Source organism: Centroberyx affinis, unplaced genomic scaffold (genome assembly GCF_046629955.1).
Source record: "Centroberyx affinis isolate AG114_WGS23_722 - 3 ecotype Tasmania unplaced genomic scaffold, CSIRO-AGI_Caff_v1 ptg002184l_1, whole genome shotgun sequence".
Lineage (NCBI taxonomy): Eukaryota > Metazoa > Chordata > Actinopteri > Beryciformes > Berycidae > Centroberyx > Centroberyx affinis.
The window spans coordinates 87079-105110 of record NW_027280492.1 but is presented as its reverse complement, the minus strand read 5'-3'; the positions used below and the strand labels follow the sequence as shown (position 1 = coordinate 105110).

At 42.0% G+C, this 18032-nt stretch overlaps 3 protein-coding genes across 3 annotated transcripts; 2 read left to right on the top strand and 1 right to left on the bottom strand.

The window, feature by feature from the left end:
• Window positions 1–1159: 1159 nt before the first annotated feature.
• Window positions 1160–7653, top strand: racgap1 (Rac GTPase activating protein 1). The gene is made up of 17 exons (XM_071532293.1): window positions 1160–1280; window positions 1630–1739; window positions 1840–2042; window positions 2151–2293; window positions 2494–2563; window positions 2688–2741; window positions 2851–2928; window positions 3024–3141; window positions 3394–3536; window positions 3978–4142; window positions 4284–4379; window positions 4987–5185; window positions 5667–5772; window positions 6219–6351; window positions 6813–6942; window positions 7109–7208; window positions 7511–7653. Exons 2-17 carry the CDS (start codon window positions 1655–1657, stop codon window positions 7584–7586), a joined length of 1899 nt encoding a protein of 632 aa, XP_071388394.1. The 5' UTR covers window positions 1160–1280; window positions 1630–1654; the 3' UTR covers window positions 7587–7653.
• Window positions 7654–9104: 1451 nt separating this feature from the next.
• Window positions 9105–12025, bottom strand: LOC139655002 (uncharacterized). Its single transcript, XM_071532294.1, has 5 exons — window positions 11841–12025; window positions 10624–10729; window positions 10244–10350; window positions 9809–9981; window positions 9105–9658 (listed from the first exon to the last, which is right to left on the bottom strand). Exons 1-5 carry the CDS (start codon window positions 11995–11997, stop codon window positions 9380–9382), a joined length of 822 nt encoding a protein of 273 aa, XP_071388395.1. The 5' UTR covers window positions 11998–12025; the 3' UTR covers window positions 9105–9379.
• A 486-nt stretch (window positions 12026–12511) lies between these two features.
• Window positions 12512–15861, top strand: bin2a (bridging integrator 2a). The gene is made up of 11 exons (XM_071532313.1): window positions 12512–12604; window positions 12703–12783; window positions 13136–13190; window positions 13297–13391; window positions 13531–13626; window positions 13847–13954; window positions 14054–14139; window positions 14257–14332; window positions 14424–14506; window positions 15015–15681; window positions 15808–15861. The coding sequence occupies exons 1-11, from the start codon at window positions 12521–12523 to the stop codon at window positions 15859–15861; spliced, it is 1485 nt and encodes a 494-aa protein (XP_071388414.1). The 5' UTR covers window positions 12512–12520.
• The last annotated feature ends 2171 nt before the right edge of the window (window positions 15862–18032 follow it).

The window sequence follows — 18032 nt, the reverse complement described above, 5'->3', positions numbered from 1 at the left end:
CTCCGCTTCTTGCAAGTTTGTCTTCAGTGGGCTAGTGATCACTCTCTCTCTCTCTCTCTCTCTCTCTCTCCTTCTCACCCTCCCTCTCTCTCCCCGTCTCTTTCTATCTCGTTCATTCATCCACCTATTTCCAATCCACAGCCTAGCCTATTGATTAGCTGAGAAATTAATCAAGACACGGTGTTAGATATAGCCTGGCAACTTCAGCTGCTTCAGCATTCCTGTAAACATCCAACGTGGAGTAAACAAAAGGCAATAAAGCATTCAGTGAATCATTAACAGCCTCGTTTAGTTTAGAAATAACATCTAGGAGCCTAACATGTAATAGCCTAATGCCATTAGTAGCCTAATGTCATTAGTGAACATACACTAATAGGCTATAAAATAAATTAATTCCATTAATATCACATAATTGTACTATAATCTAATATAATCCAGCCCAATATAATATAATGTAATGCAATACACTATAATGGTTTTGTAATACAGTAGTAGCCTATATTGATATAATTGCCCCTTACCCAAGGACTTACAATGAGTGAGCGGGTAGGGTTCAGTGTCTTGCGGGGACTGAACTTCCTTCACTCAATAAACACGGTTGCTATGATGATCACTGATCAATCTAATCAATTGTGCATTGTTGCAATTCTGCTTTTTCTACCTTTTGGGCGCAACAGATCCAGGGCAACTTGCCCCACAACCGACGTATGTCGAGAATACATCGTTAGCCAATTTTCATGCACTACAGACTCCTCCTCAAATATATTCGTTATTTTTCCACTTACAGCAGGTACTTGGTATTCACACTCAAAAAACGACGCAACATCTCTTCGCCAATAAGTGTTTTATTTTGAAGGTTGTGACCGGAAGTGCTGTTTTTATTTAGAGACTATTTCTTTGCTTGTTTGCTGTGTGCTAACATGAAAATGTTTTAGTTCCAAAATTAGCTTTTTTACTCGGGGCTGACGTTAGCTCTTGTTTTTAATAAGGTGGCACCGACCTCTCATCAATAATGGTTTTATTTTGAAAGTTATACCCGGAAGTTGTCTTTCTTCTTTTCTGTTTGTCTTGACGCTGCTGCAACGTTCTTCTTCGTTCATTGGCTAGCGGCTAAATTTGAAATGCAACGCGCTCGAATGTGACTCCCAGGCTGGACGGAGAGCGGAGGCTGCGACAGAAGAACAACAAGTTGGTCGTACAATAAAGCCAGAGGGAAATACAGTGTGCTAATCAACACATTTTTGTTATTCAGCAGACATAATTTCGTCAGAGTCGAAACGGTAGGTAGCTAATGTTTGCAACAGTACGCAAGGGATCGTCGTGTACTTTTTTGAATCGCTAGGCGTGTGTATTTCCTGGAAGCGTTGTCCCACATATCGCTATAGCGACATGTCTGGGTAGTTTGATTCATTGTTTGCGTTACCATTCGTTTATTTATGGGCATTATCAAAAACACTCATGTGTCCATTGCCTGTTTGTCTTTGTGTTTGTCCTTGCCCGTTTGCCAGCTGTCTTAAGTTAACAGGGCAAACAAGCAGCAATCAAATGTTTTTTACACTGTAACGTAACCCTGTTTATCCTATGAGCTAAAGTTTGTTAATTTAACGTTACCGATGTGTCTCTTTTAAGGAGTCGTTAAACCTTACCGAATACCATGGAGACAGCTGTACTGAACCTGCACAGCTTATTTGATAGGCTGAGGTCACAAATCGACTTCCTCAATGAGAGCGTTGAGCCCCGTGAGTAGTTTATTGTTGGTTTTGCCTCTACCATCATTGAGATACCATAGATCCCTTTAAAGATACCTGTCATGTTCTTGTGTGCATCCTTTTTTTCCAGAGTTCATCCAGATGGCACTTAACTTTGATGACTGCCGTCGAAAATGGCTTAGGGTTGAGCAGGATTTGGGGTCTTGCAAGGAGGCGCTTGCCAAAGCAGAAACGGAGAGGGGAGCCTTGGAGGTCAAACTCAAGCATGCCCGCAATCAAGTGGACGTGGAGATCCGGCGGCGCCAGAAGGCCGAGGTTGACTGTGAGAAGTTGGTATGTTGGAAAAAAGTGCTGACATTTCTTGTGATCCCTGTGTTCCTGTTATTTCACCCATATCAGGTAATTTCTCATTTGTCCTCTGTTTGCTTTTCTGTCGTACAGGACCGTCAAATCCAGTTGATCCGGGAGCTGCTGATCAGCGAGGGATCCAGTAACAGCATCCAGCTGAATGAGGAGCAGCGCTCGGCTCTGGCCTTCCTCAACGCACGCTCTCAGGCACCGCCGAACATGAACACCAGCCGGCGGTAAGCAACCCATACACACATCTATACAGTATATAAAAGTTTTAAAGTTCCTGTCTCTGGCCCCGGGGGGCTTCTGGCTTTAATTACACTTGCCTCGTCAGTGCTGTGACTGCGTTATCTGTGGTTTGACCCTCCCCTTTATCTGATACAATACGGAGAGAGAGATTGGCCTAACCCATATTTTCTCGTGCTCCTTCTAGACTCACGACCATTGATGAGTCCGCCTCCATCCTGTCAGACATCAGCTATGATAAAACGGACGACTCCCTCGTAAGTTCCTCTCTTCTCAGCATTATCTACAATTCACTGCCTTGACTCCATACTCCCCGTTTAATTCTTAAGAGGTGTGTAATCCATTTTTAAAGCTGATCCTGGTCTGTTTGATCTGTGACAGGATTGGGACTCCTCTGTTGTGAAGACGGTGCGACTCAAGAAACGAGAAAAGAGGGTATCTAAACTAATTGTGCAGTTTTTCTCCCCAAGCATTTGTGTTTCCAAGAATAATCTCATGTTTACTGGAGGTATAACTATAAGATGTTTGCTCTCTTTGATTTCAGCGCTCCTCCAGAAATCATGTTGACGGTCCTCCACATGCCTCCAAAAGGTCTCGATCAACAGGCAGAAATTCAGAGCGGGTAAATACTGTCACTCCCTCTCTCGGTCAAAGAAATGTGTCGGCACAGTTTTGTTGTACATGGCGAGCCTGACTGACTGTCTCTGTTTGTAACAGGGAAATGAGTCCATTGTGGCCAAGACTACAGTGACGGTGCCTGCAGATGGAGGACCTGTTGAGGCCATTTCTACTATTGAGTCTGCTCCCTACTGGACTCGCAGCAGGAGAAAGACTGGTTAGATTTCTATTTTGATTCTGTGTTGTAATGGTGTCCTAATAACTAATTGTAAAACCATTTAATTACTTTATAGTAAGATGGTGCTCATCTGGATTTTATTTACGCAGGAAAAATAATTTTGTTCCGATTGTATTGTTATACTGTTGAGTATGAATATGTGGTTGAAAAATAGATTTTCCTCTGACTGAATGATGGTATTGGTATGTAATATCCCTGAGCTGATATGTATTTTCTGTCTCCCCTGTGCAGCTGCCATGGAGTGGGACTCTGAATCCGTCAAGTCTGAGGATGTCTTCAAACAGCCTGCCAAGCCTGAGAGGGAGATGAGAGCTGAGCCCAGAACTCCGCAGAGCAACGCCGGGGTCCGCCTTCATGAGTTTGTCTCCAAAACTGTAAGAATGCCACCTGTGTGAGAAACATTAAACTGCAGAGTAATTTAATCATAGTAGAAAAAGCAGGTTTTCTTTTCTGATTCAAGGATAATTCTGGTTATTTTCAACCTGGGCTGCCATCATGTCAATCGGATAGACACTTTTGTGACAAGAAGATTAGAAGCAGTTTCACCTTTTTTGTGTTCTGTATTTGGTGTACTATAATGCTTTTGTGGTGAAGCAAAGCTAATTTTTTACCATCATCTATACAGTGTGTTAAAGCATTTACATACATTGGAGTGAACTGAATAAGTACACGCTGTATTTATGCACTGTACTTACTTTTACTGTAAATACAGGTGAAGCTGCTACCAGTCCACTTGTCTCGCAGTGTGTCGCTGAACACTGTATGGTTCCAGCTGTAGGCCCACTTTGCTAAGTCCTGTCTTGTTTCTGCCTTAGGTCATTAAGCCAGAATCCTGCGTGCCCTGTGGGAAGAGGATCAAGTTTGGGAAGATCTCTCTGAAGTGCCGTGACTGCAGAGTGGTCACGCACCCCGAGTGCCGCGAGCGCTGCCCGCTGCCATGCATCCCCAACATGGGTGGCACCCCCGTCAAAATTGGGGAGGTACGTGAAAGCACATTTCCTGTTGATTTCTCTCTTGATGTTCAGGTACATTCACACTATATCGGTTATTTCAGTTTTTGCACCTTCATTTCAGTGCTGTCAGTTTTTTTCATTTCTCTTTTTTTTTTTTTTTTTTTTCAGGGCGTTCTTGCAGACTATGTCTCAGTCACGTCGCCCATGATTCCCCCTCTGGTGGTCCACTGTATCAGTGAGATTGAGCAACGGGGGCTGCATGAGGTGAGTGTTGTATTTCCAGCCTGTCTCCATATTCCACAGAAGCGTGAAGGACAGTATAGCCTGAGGTCCCAAAAGTTATATGTGATGTCTGTCCCTTAAGCTCAGACAGAGACGGGTAGCTAAGCCTTTGCAGTCTGTTCCCTCTGTGTGGAATAGGAAGATTTGAACCTTAATGTTTTTAGTGAGTTTAAAGCAGTAGTTGGGCTGTGGAAGATTATCCCATTTGAAAATGACTAAGCTCTGGTTAAGTTGATTGTTTTATGACTGTGTTACTGTTCTCTTTCTTTTCCTTGGTCTTCCTTGGCTTTCTTTTGAGATTATCATGAAATGTTTTTGTTTTATTTTGTCTGAAACAAATGTGCTGCTGCTCTTGTAGAAGGTATCCTTTATCTTCACATGGCTAACCCTGATAAATGTTCATGTTCTTTTTTTGCTTTTTAAAAAAAGACTAGGTTGTCCACTCATTCTTTTTAGCATTTTTATTCTTTATAGTAGGAAAGAAGCAAGGGAAACAGTAGGGGAGACATCGCTTTGTCTTTGCTCATTCAAGAAAATTAAGCAATGAATGAAGAATCTCAGCTGAATAACTGCATTCCTTCCCTATCAGACCGGACTGTACCGTCTGTCTGGTGCCGACCGCACCGTGAAGGAGCTGAAGGAAAAGTTCTTGCGCAGTAAGACCGTTCCTGTGCTCAGCAAGGTGGACGATATCCACGCCATCGCCAGCCTCCTCAAAGACTTCCTGAGGAACCTCAAGGAGCCCCTGCTCACCTTCCGCCTCAACCGCACCTTCATGGAAGCAGCAGGTGTGTGTGTATGTGTGTGTGTGCGTGTATGTGTGACTATGGTAGTAACAGATGTGCCGACGTTGATGGCTATTTCAGTGATGTGCTGATATTGTCCAGGCCAGGACTACATAGCAAAAGTACAAGCACACCAGAAATAGGAAATTTATGACAGTAACTTGAAATAACTTCCACTTTGTGTGATTTCTTAACGGGCAGCAGAAATGTACCAAACAACCCATTAAATGCAAGTTTCATGAGTTTCTTTTTGCAATTTGTCTTGAGCAGTGAGGAAAACTTCAGTCAGGTGGTTGCCTGAAACACATTTTATGAAGGAAAAATTGTGCGAGAGAGATTGATCTTTTAGCTTGTTAGCCTTTTGGTATTTACTTGTTACTGGAGTCAGATATATTTAATTTCAAGCTATTGTCACTTTCAATAAATCAGCACAACCCATTTCTTGCTCTCAACTGCCAAATTGTTTTCTTTGTTTTTCCCTCAGAGGTTTCAGATGATGACAATAGCATAGCTCTAATGTACCAAACCATCAGTGACCTGCCACAGGCCAACAGGGACACGCTGGCCTTCTTAGCCCTTCACCTCCAGAGGTTAGTAGCTATTCTCTGCTCAATGTTATATTAATGTAACCTTGACATGTGTCATCTGGTTTCCATCAGTGCTCATTTGGCTATGCATATTAGAATACAGCTGGTTAAAAAACATTCACCCAGATTTGACTTGCACATTTTTGCCACAAATGTAATGTTTTTATTTGGGATTTGCTGATATTCACACAGTGCTCTATCCTTTCAGATTATGTCATTTTAATTAGGTTAAATTGCCTTAGGCAAAAAAATGTGCTCAGAATTTCATAAACAGCTCAACTGTACCTCGTACCAACTGTACCTTGCTTCCTGAATTTGAGACGAAGGGCAACCATTCGTTTGATTGTCAGGGAAATTCAATTTATTTAACAAAAGAACCATTTCAAATGGGTGATGCTTGACTTCATCTCTATCAAAGAGACTTAATTAAATGTAACAAAATCTTTCAGAGTTGCTCACAGCGAGGACACCAAGATGGATATCAGTAACCTGGCTCGAGTGTTTGGCCCGACTATCGTGGGTCATGCGGTTCCTAACCCTGAACCTATGACAATCCTACAGGACACCAAACGACAGCCTAAGGTAGGGCTGCACAGTTCATCATGTATAATTGGATAGCATAGTTTTAGTTTCCATTTACATTTCATTTAATTTAGAATGTGTACTGTAACTGAAAATAGCCAAGAAGCGGATATAAGATGAAGAAAGTGTAGTACAATAATTGTGTCCCTGAAATCATTGAGCCAAATGATCATGATCAGCAATCATGATCACAGTATCTAGTGAAATAACCAGGACCGTGTAGCCCAGCCCAATGTAAGAGGATGAGCTACCACTACAGGAAGACCACCAAAACAGCTCTTAAGTACATAATGTTATTCACAAAATCGTCACAATACCGTGCTTTCGTTTTTGGTAATCCCCCTCTGTCTTAAGCTCTAACCCAAGAGTGCTTTCACTTCTAGCTTGGCTCTCTATTGGAGGAAGATGAGGCAATATACTGAAATGCCCTTTGTATGTATTTTTACTAATATTCTTTTCAGGTTGTTGAGCGCCTGCTGGTTCTGCCTGTGGATTACTGGCGCCAGTTCATGATGGTAGAAAGCGAGCAGCCTCACTCGGATCACATGATCATCGAGAATGCAAACTGCTACGCCACCCCCGATATGAAAAGTAAGGGGCCACAAAACCAGTTGGAGGGGATATATATACATTGTAATCTGTTGTTCACCAATGCTTGTCACTGGGTACAATCTGTTTTACACTAACTGAGCCTGAGAGGTACATTTCATGGGAGTTTGAGATCGTGTTGTAATGTAGACTGTGTGCATTGTTGCAGTGAGCATGCTCGGGCCTCTCACCACTCCAGAGCACCAGCTGAACAAAACCCCCTCCTCCAGCTCCCTGTCCCAACGCATGAAGTCCACCCTGACACCCAGGTAAACACACAGGACCGGTCCCATCCTGTCCTGGCTTTAACACTCACTTTTTTTCAGTCATTGATCTAATGATTACTAGGCTCTAGCAGGACTGTTGCGTAGTGCTGACTCAAGTGATTAGTAAAGATATGTCACATTTTCCTGAAACATCAGATTCAGAATACGGCTGACTTCAGCCAAAGTGCTCCACAGGAGTTAATCTACTGCATAATGTTGAAGTATTTTTCGTTGTAACTCATGTTTTTTTATTGGCTATGGCTCTTAATTCAATTAAATGTCATTATGTGCACTCTGTATTGCAGATTTGGGAGCAAGAGCAAATCGGCAGTGGGATTTTCTCGCCAAGGAAACTTCTTTGCATCACCGCTCCTCAAGTAATTCAAAGTAGCCACGGAGCACTTCAGCCTCTTTATTCACACTGCAATACCAAGCAATACATTTATATATTTTGTATTACACAAAACACGGTACTGCTTCCATAATCTCCATTTTAGTCTTCCTCTCTTTACTTGCATTGTTTTAATATTTCACAATGGTGAGATTTGTATTTTGATGTTTTTAAGTGTTTGTAAGCGGATTCTATTTCTAACCAAATGATAGGTTTTTAATCTATGCACACTTACCAGTGTCTTTAGAACTGAGGCTGTGGCTAATAGTCTCACATGGCATTCTCATTTAACATCTTAACGTATGACACTGTATCACTCTATTTGAGGAGTTTGAGCATAGGTTAAAAACGTGTGCGTAACTTCAAGGTGACATGCTTACAAAGTTAGTTCTATAATTTCATCTGACAGCTTTTCAACTCATGTATTACTCAGAAGTTGAAGAATTGACTCTTGAGCATTTCATTCTAGACTTTAGTTACACACAAGACAGCATGTAGTGTCATCTTTTAGTTTTGATGTTTGTATTTCTTTTGTGTTTGTATACAAACTGATCTATAACAAATGTACTGAACTATTGAATTTAGATTTTCTCCGTCTGCCAGTGAATTGTACTGTACGTTTTTAATCGTAAATCTCATATCCTTTTCATGCCATTTAACTACAAGCTGTAGTTGTGCCAGTTAGGCGATATGACCTCAAGGCGCACCTCCCTCATCAGCTAGATCATCTAGGTAATCATCTATGCAAGCATGCTTGAGCACGATGTTATTTGCGGCTCTCGTCGATGTCTTGAGAAGGGGACAAAATAATTTCACTTATTTTTAACAGTGAGTGTTGTATATCCTGCACTCCAAGTGGTCCTAAGGAACAGAGTTCACTGGTTAATGTCACAGACTGATTTTAGCTTTGTTAGGTCATTTTGCTCCTTGAAGGACTGTTTATTGCTCTGTGTAATGTTTGTATAGTGGGAGGTTGATTATGCAGCAATACTTTGCAGAAGGCAATTACTTTATAACATTAGCCAGTTCAGAAATTGTGGCATTTTGTGATTTAATTATTAGAACCTATTTTGTACATGAATACAGTTTCTATATGATTTGTGGAATGTGTAAAATACATTTCTAACATTTACAAACATGTCTGATGTGTCCCTTTTGTTAACCTTGCTAACTATCTGGATCTCAAACTCTGTGACCTGGGTTTATGAGATCCAGATGGCTAACATGCACTTACACCTGCGATTGGTTTTACATTGACCTCAGCACTACATCCATTTCTAAGCTCTCTACACTCTTTTCAAACCTGAGCCAAATATCAGCTCCTCATTCTAGTGTGGCAGAGTCAGTCATTCTAGAAATAGTTAAAAAATGGAAATAGTCTTTTTAGTCTGGGGAAAAACTATTATTCCATCCTGTTCAATGCCCTTAACTGGCATTCATACCGCTGAATATCTTACACAGCAGGTTATATTTCTAAACTGGTTACGACAAACATCAAGTTTATTTTGAAGACAAAGTATGATTACAAAGTGACTTAACACAAACATGAATTATAACTGTATACTATCAGTTCAATTCATCAAAACATTCTGAGCATGACGGGGTAAAGACTTGTTCAGAACATTTGAAATGACAGTGTGTTGTGTCTGTGTACCTTATTTTGTACGAGGCAATTATTGGCACAGCAGTTAAAAATAGTATGTTCAGATCATTATATTTATATGAGGTAATTTGTGTGCAGGAACAGCAGCTTACTCAGAGCTGAGTAAGCAAACATGTAACATCAAAATCTCGGCCACGGCCAGAGAAGAGGAGTGTTCTTGATGTAGTCCTGGAAGGCGGTGTCTGACCCCCACTTCCTCATGGCCTGCTTCTCCAGGATGGGGATGCCGCTGACGTGACGCAGCAGGAACCAGACAAAGAGAGGCGACACCACACTCAGGTACTGGTGACCCTGCATCACCGACGAGGCCGAAAGCCAGAGACCCGACCACTGCAAGATCTCTCCCAGGTAGTTTGGGTGTCGGCTGTAGGCCCACAGTCCACTCTGGATGAACTTTCCCTGCAGGGACGAAATTAATTTGGATTAATACGGTTTGAAAATCCAAAATGCAGTTGTTATAGTCGTGGAAAGAGGTGTCCGATGCGGTAATTCCTGACAGCATACAACCATTAGTTCAGTTCAGGGCAGCGCATCATGAGGTTAACTTACGGCATTATCTGGGTCGCGTTTGAAAAGCCATTTCTGCTGGTCAGCAATAGCCTCAGTAGCAAAGCCAAGGCCCCATAAAGCCCAGCCGATGTAGTCCCTTGTACCCAGAGGCACATCTCGCTTCTCACTATTCAGCATGAGGGTGGGCAGGAGGGTCATGAATACCCACACAGCTGCGGAAAACAGGGAAAAATGAATCATGTTCCCCTAGCCTCGCCTTGATGCTGCCACATATACCTCTCAAAATGCATTGGACTTAACTGCGACATAGGCGGCGGTGATATAATTCTACCTAAGAATAAATGCATAAAAAGAGCCAGGAACTAGACAGTGATTTATACAGGGGTCCCTCCCTTCAAAATGCGCTGACTTGGTCAAGGACTATATGGTAATGAGTGGCTCAGCAAGGAAGGCGCCCACAACGCTTCCAAGTACCTTGAATACTCCAGTACACAAAGAAAGTCCCTGGGCTGTTTCTGACATTGTTGAACCTGCGGTCCTGGCCGTCCTTCAAGATCCGCATGAAGAGGAATGTTCCCAGCCTGCAAAAGGGTTACACGGTTAGCGTTGTTCGCTCACATTAACCAAGGCATTATTCATTAACCCAACTTTAAGGCCTTGCGTTCTTTGGTTCCTCACCACTGACCGAGCCAAGGACCCTCCATATCTTAGCGGACACAAAACTCAGTGGATTTTTACCCAACACCCAGATAGAAGAAACTCTGCATTCCTCTGTTGGAGTTTTGTTATGTTGTACTGTACAGGCATGTTAGTAAGTGTGTGACACTGGACGGGGTCAGTCCTGCCTTGCTTACCTGAGTCCCCATGCTGTCACCAGCCCAGTCTGCACATTCTGCCGAAGGTGGCTGGCCCCTCCCCAAATACGACTCAGGTGGGCAAGTAGTATAAATGTGCCGGATCCTAAAAAAAAAAAAAGATCCAAGCTGAGACTCAGGGTTTTGCTTATGTCAGTTTGGGCATGGGCACGGCTTTACACTATCTACCACTACCATAGTTGTTGCAGAGTAAGGCGTGTTCAATAAATAGTTTACCCAGGAAACTGCAGACAATTGGTTCCAAAGTTCAAGGGTAACATTTCCAGGAGCACAGATCCCAGTGCAGAATCAGAAGAGGACGGGTGAAAGGGAATTGTCAAGGTGATTAATTTCTCAAATTAAAAAGAAATCAATCACTGGTGTCTGCAGGTAAGTTACATAGCTCTACATGGCATGGTACTGAATGATTTGATCATTGATTGTAATTAGGCCTAATCACACCTACTCCTAACGCACTATTTAACATATTTAAATTATCCAGAAATCTGCAACTTACTGATCTGTAATATGAGTGTCTTTGTATGTTCAAAACTTGTTCTAAATGTCATTGCAATTACCTAATTAATGCTAAACGAGTAGTTATCTAAATTATTGCAAAGTGAGGATACAATCAAGCTCATAAGTTTAAAACATAATTCTTATTGAAAGTCATTCACAGCTATCAAAATGACCTGTAACCTAAGTTACAGGTAAGTTAAGAGTAACTGCTGTTCTGACGCTTTGATCCACGGATCCAATGCAACATGTGAGACCCGGTGGTATCAAAGGTATGGTGATTTGCTCACACAGCAGTGTACCGGTGTAACCATCATGGACCATCACTGGCTGACAGGTCTACACGTTAAGGTTCAACTATAAGCTGATTTAGTCCATTATGCCGCTTGTTAAGCTGAAGGAGGAGCTCTCGTCTCGGGCTGTTTCACAACAAATCTGTTTTAGATAACAGAGGTTTTGTAATAGTGACACTGTAGTTATAATGTAAGTGAACATTTCATTGCAAGCATACAATTTTAAAATATCCTACTCTAACGCCACAGTCTACTCGTGGTTTCAGTAGATATATCGACTACTTTTTACATAAAACGTTTCGCTTTTCTGTCGAATTTACACCAAGTTATGTTTGGGTTTGTGGTCAGCTCGTGGCCACAAAGCCAAGTTTTAAGGGAAAGTGCTGATCAATATTTCGTATTATTTACCTGCCAAGTCATAGAACTTCTCGGTTTTGCAAGCTGCTGCTACGGCCCAGCCGGCCCACTGGATCCCCAGGTCGGTGATGGCGCATTTAATTAACGTGCTGCCCATTATCGTGTCCTGCAGCGCGCGGAGTAGCACAGCAATTTGGAACTCTATCATTCGACTAGCCCTTCCTCATCTAAAGAATATAAACACTCTGGGTAAAGTTCAACACTGCCATACTCGTAGTAGGAGTGGCTTGACGTCCGGGAACTCTGGGTGTTGTAGTCATTAGAGGTCAGTTGGACCAATGGTTCCCAAACTTTGCTGGGGACCAAAATATTTCGCTCACTAGACATCAACACAGTGATGTGAGGATGTATAAGGATCACACACTTCACTCTCCCCACTGTTGCCACCTGTATAGTTATATAAGTTCTATAATTCTGTGCTGAATCATATCTAACAACAAAAATCCTCTCAGATAGAGTTTCTGTCTAGAAACTGGACTAATCCTCCAAAGCTAATCAAATGTATCTAATGTAAATGTTGAACTACTTTAGGCAAAATATATGATGTTTGTTCTATACATTCTGCAGAACTGTACGTCAACATCATAAGTGTGGTACTGTAGACTATGTCGTAACATATTGTCGCATGTCCCTTCATCTCAGGAAGAAGCACAGACAAGAGAAGACAAAACATGGCAGAGAGCAATAGTCCAAAAGGAGGTGCTGGGGTCTTTGCTAAAAAGGTCCAAAGGCAACTGAGTCGAGGCAAAGAAAAGGTATCAGCACATTGTTCTGTTCTTCTATCCCAAAGGGCAGGAATAGGAAATATTATCCCCTAATTACTGTTGCTTTGACTTGTGTGCTTTTTCTACAGGTGTTGCAAAGGCTGGGAAAGACTGTGGAGAGCAGAGATGAACAATTTGACATTTGTCTCCAAAGATTTTTTGACCAGCAGGTAATCACTCTAACAGTACTGCTTAAATACTACAAATACAAATGTATGGAGTTACTTTTGTAGAAGTTTTGAAACTGAAAAAGGTTTGAATGAATAAAATAGAAAGATTTGAATAAAAATGGCGTAAGTGAAAGGAGAAGTATCCAAACTTTATTTCTACTTTAATAAAGTGAACTTTTTTCACTTTATTTTTTTTTGTTTCTTTCAAAGATAAAATTGATTCTGTAGCAACATGTTTTACTGTGTATGTGTAAATAATGTGCTGATTTATTGACTGCACTCAATAAACCTATCACCATAAATTTAATAAATCTAAAGACTGATGATAGCACAAGCTTCTGTTTATTTGCAGACTGATGGGAACCGAATATACAAGGACCTGAAGAGCTACCATAGTGCAGTCAGAGGTGAAAATGCCTTTGCTTGTAGATGTCTTCCAGTCTCATACAGCCACATGACAAGTAGACGAAGCCTGATAATAAACGCTTTCTGGCTCTGCTCGTCTCCCTACAGACATGCGTGAAGCTTCGAGACGCCTGTCCCAGTCTCTGTTTGATGCTTACGAGACTGACTGGGCTGGGGAGGAGGACTTGGGAGCCATTATAGAGGTCAGATCCATATCAACATCAGTGATAGTTAAAACCCATACCACCTACTTTGCCAGAGGATCTTGAAAACCTTTCTTCTTCTTCTCTCTCTCTCTTCTTTAATAATTAATATAATGTTTATGGCGCTTCTCTTAATAAGGGCGAAGATCTCCTGTGGAATGACTATGAGGTCAAGCTACTAGACCAGGCAGTGCGCACCATGGAGTCTTACATGGGACAATTCCCAGACATCAGGGTAAGACAAGAGCGAACACGTGTACACACAAAGAGGAATACACACACGGACACACACAGAGGCCCAAGTGCAGACACACGAAAACAAACAAGGACATGCATACAGCTCACACACAGACACATACACACTCACACACAGACACATACACACTCACACACAGATACATACAGCTCACACACAGACAATATTTCCGGATCCTCTGTCATTTTCCAATCTGTAGGAGAGAGTTTCCAAAAGGGGAAGAAAGTTGGTGGACTACGACTCTTCCTGTCACCACCTGGAGGCACTGCAGGCTGCTAAGAAAAGGGACGACATCAAAATAACCAAGGTCAGGAAAAATGACCTCACTTTCACTTTGTTTTCCAGCCTTTCTTTGATTAAAAATGCAAATAAACCTAATGGTGATGGTGTTTTTGTCATTCTGCAGGCAGAGGAAGAAGTGATTGCTGCCAAAAGCATCTATGAAGGCATCAACAGTGAGCTGAAGGAAGAGCTGCCTGCTCTCTATGAAAGGTCAGCAAAGACACCTGACAGCAAATGATGTATTACTTTGGGATAACTGTGGATTTACTACGGCCTTACATATTAGATTATGTTTTAAAATACTCTCCTGTGATACTTCTCTTGAAGCCGCATCGGATGCTATGTGTCAGTCTTCTCCACGATCTCAACTTTACGAGACATCTTCCTTAAGGAAATGTGCACGGTATGTTGTGTTGTGTGTTGGTTTAACAACTAAATTCACATTGTTCACACATTGGTAAAAATTTCTGTTTAACTGCTCCTCTCCTTTTTAGCTCAACCAGGATTTACAGAATGTGGTGAAGGAGCTACAGGCTCAGCATCCAGACAAGATGTTTGTTGTGAAGGGGCTGCAACGGTGAGTTCATCTTTTTGGCTCTGACTTTTTACAGTCACTCTGTTTTAATTAATGATGATTTAAAGGAACAGTTCACCCCAAAATGAAAATTCAGTCATTATCTACTCACCCCGATGGCAGTCAAACTCTAGCTCCAAAAAAAGCAAAGAAATGTCTATCAAATTTCTCCAAACAACTCCCACAGCATAATACAAGTATCTTGTAGCCAAACAATTGCATTGTGGGTCCAAAAGTTCAATATTTACCTCATTATTTCCTCGATTTTCCTCGCTGACAATGCTCTGGTTGCTGTGTACCATACAGCAGCAAGCAGAGTCTTCTGCCAGAGCACTTTCAAGTGAACTTTTAAATGACTTGAATTTTCATTTTGGCTTGAACTATTCTTTTAATGAGCTGTTGTCTTACCTCATATATGGGGAGGGAAGCTGAACATTTTATCAAACCAATAAATTGCTTTTGTTTTCTTATGATTAATAACAATTGATATTACCCATGCAAAATATTTCAGGTATGGCTCTCTGAAGCGGCGATCTCTGATGTCCCCCAAGTCATGGAAGGCCAGCTTTTCTGATTTCCACATGAACTACAGTCCTAAGCCCCATCAAAGATTTAGCTTCAGGTCCCCTGATAAACCTCGCCATGGCACCCTGTCCAGGGAGAGCAGCACCCTCGCAGTCTCCCCGCAGTCCCCTCCTCTGGACCGCCCCTCTTCGGAGCTCAGAGATCTGGATGCAGATTCGACCCACAGTGACACCCACCGCTCCGCAGAGGACAAGCCTGATGCTGACAGCGAAGACACCGTGACAGGAACCGCCACTGAGGGTGAGCTGGAGAAGTCAGGGGAAGACAGGAACCGAGGGGAGGAAGAGAAGGCTGTGAGAGAAGGGGAGACAGAGCCAGAGCCAGAGCCTTCCTCAGACCAACATTCAGTCACCTCTAATAACAAAGCAGAGGGCGAGAACGCTCCGGGAAGCGAGAGCAGCTCAGAACTGAACAACTCCTGCGATTCAGAGAGCTTGGAGCTGCAGCTGTCCGCAGCAGGCAACAGCCCGCTGCACATAGAGGAGAGAGCCGACAGCCCGGTGGCTCCTGGCCCCCCGAAACCAAACGGACTGGAGAACGGTGGAGTCTCCGGCTTTGATTCTGACACCAAGGAGCTGGGCTTTCCTCACAAGGTTAGTCTTTTGGCTGGCACACAGCTGAGGCACGGTGATGCAGGCCTCTCCTCTCCATTCACTATCACTTTGCATGGTGATTCTTCTGTCTTGTAACCTTTTCTCTTGGCTTTGTCTGCCGTCTAGGATGTTCCTGCAGGAAACCAGGCGCCGCTGGACTCAAAAAGCACGGTGGTGTAATGCAGTAAACTTTGATATAAGGTTTGTGTTTTTTTCATGCATGACTCACGTTGCACGATCTGGCTCATACTGCCATTAGTTGTGTTTCTTTGTTCCTTTTTTCTGTATTTGAGTGAGAGTTTCATGAACCTGTGTGTGCTGTGTTGATTTTGACAGAAGTGACGATTGATGCGGAGGAGAGTGAAGGCATCAGCAGCACAAGAGGAAAAATATGGAGAGACAGCAACATTGAAATGTTTGTAACAGCTATGATGTTAGAGCTTTGCTGATTAATAACATACTGTTGCTGTTATTTTTCTTTGGTTATTTATCTTTTATTGAAATCAGTTGTACATATACCTTTGGGTAACACTTCATTTGCTTACGGTAGTTGTGTAATAACTGTCGTAATTACATTTCAAAAATAGAGCAATATGTAAATGCTGGGTGATTATGGCATTGTTGAAATTTTTGGGTTAGTCATCATCCCACCCATTGTTTAGTTTGCATTCTGCAGTTACATTTGGGTCACAATCAGAGTAATTATTTTGTGTGTGCAGTGCTAAAATAAATGCACTAATAGCCTTACATTGTATGGAAATTTAATCACGATGGTCACTGTATATATATCCATGTATTAACAGCTGATGTACTGTCTTATTCAGCTCCAGAAGGATCTGTCCTACACTCCACTCTCATTCTGGCTTTGACCAAAAGACTTAAACTAAACATACAGTAAATCTTATTTTATTTTGTAGCCACTTTTGTAGGCAGGCATTCCTCTGAGTTCCAGTTTTTTTACACACTTCAGTTTTAACATTTCACTGAACTGAAATAACAGTTCAGTGAAATGTTTCTTAATCTCTTGTTTTTATCATCTTTAGTTTTAAGTAGGTATAATAACTTTGATCCCTACTACTCAAAAGGGAAACTGTGCTGTTGATCAAGTGTGCAGAAAGACAGAGCATTGTCTAGTTCTGAACAGTGCTAAGTCTAAAATGATTTCATTTTTCTGTAATGATTAAACATTTTTGAATGACTAATACCATTTCAAGGTAATTAGCTTTATTTAATAATTTACATTTGATGAAAATTGACAGTCTTTTATGGCTATGATAAATAGGAATGAATATTAATTGTGAACACAAAAAATCAATTAATAAAAAGTGTAGATAATTTAAAACATCGTGTCGATAGTTGCTTTTTTTTCGCTTCTCTGTCGGTAAAGGTCTAATATAACACTTCCATGGTGATGGTGTGTGTGTGTGTGTGTGTGTGTGGAGGGTAATAAGGGCAGAAAAAGAGAGGAACAAAAACAAAGAGCACTCACTCAGCCCATATTTCCGGGTGCCGCAAACGTCATCGTGACAGCTGTGAGATACGGCCCTCTGTTGCAGATATCACATGTTATAAAACATCTAAGGTTTATTTGGACCACATTATATAAAAGCCGACTATACTGTTAACATCCAGAGCTAAAATGTCGGCTTTTCAGGTCTGTACCACATCGGTAGCCATGGTAACGGGTGGCTGTGCTCATGCTGCATTCATGTCATATAGGAAATACTAGTTCATACCCGGGGATGCGCGCGCCATAACTACGTGCAGACTTCCGGGGATGCGCGCGCCACAACTCCGCGCAGACTTGCTAAAAATGCGCATAAACAGCGTAAATTTGGGAAAATGGAAAAATCAGCTTCGTCAGTCCTTGCCTATGGCAATGCTCAATGCCTATGTGCAGTTTCAGATTGATTGGCCAACCCATTGAGGAGCAAAATGGATGCAGACAGACAGACAGACAGACAGACGGACAGAGTTTTCCGTAGTGGAGTGAGGCGACTGACTTCATTGGAATAAGGCATTACCAACCTCCTTAGTTCTGGCTCCAGTCTGTAACACTGTGACCGGGCATCATTGCTGAATACAACTGAGACTTTTCATAAACTGCAGGGCCCAGAGACACTCCGGCTAATTGTGCAGAGGATGAAGTAAATGTAGAGTAGCGTAGCAGCTCCACTTCCATGTTTGAGTTTGACAACAGCATTTACATTGCAGAACCACACAAACAAGTCATATCTTAAAACCATAAAAACAATTATAGATCCGATACAGCTTGCCTATATTTTTTCTAAAACACTGTCTCTGTCCAGCTGTCTTAAATCCTCTGCATACAATGTTGACTGTAGTGACAC

Coding starts and splice junctions, on each gene's coding strand:
- racgap1 (XM_071532293.1), top strand. CDS start 1,655: ATGGAGACAGCTGTACTGAACCTGCACAGCTTATTTGATAGGCTGAGG. Junction 2,929..3,023: donor CAGGCAGAAATTCAGAGCGG/GTAAATACTGTC, acceptor TGTTTGTAACAG/GGAAATGAGTCCATTGTGGC. Junction 3,537..3,977: donor ATGAGTTTGTCTCCAAAACT/GTAAGAATGCCA, acceptor TTTCTGCCTTAG/GTCATTAAGCCAGAATCCTG.
- bin2a (XM_071532313.1), top strand. CDS start 12,521: ATGGCAGAGAGCAATAGTCCAAAAGGAGGTGCTGGGGTCTTTGCTAAA. Junction 12,784..13,135: donor AAAGATTTTTTGACCAGCAG/GTAATCACTCTA, acceptor GTTTATTTGCAG/ACTGATGGGAACCGAATATA. Junction 14,507..15,014: donor GTTGTGAAGGGGCTGCAACG/GTGAGTTCATCT, acceptor AAAATATTTCAG/GTATGGCTCTCTGAAGCGGC.
- LOC139655002 (XM_071532294.1), bottom strand. CDS start 11,997: ATGATAGAGTTCCAAATTGCTGTGCTACTCCGCGCGCTGCAGGACACG. Junction 9,982..10,243: donor TGTGTACTGGAGTATTCAAG/GTACTTGGAAGC, acceptor TGTTTTCCGCAG/CTGTGTGGGTATTCATGACC. Junction 9,659..9,808: donor AACGCGACCCAGATAATGCC/GTAAGTTAACCT, acceptor TCGTCCCTGCAG/GGAAAGTTCATCCAGAGTGG.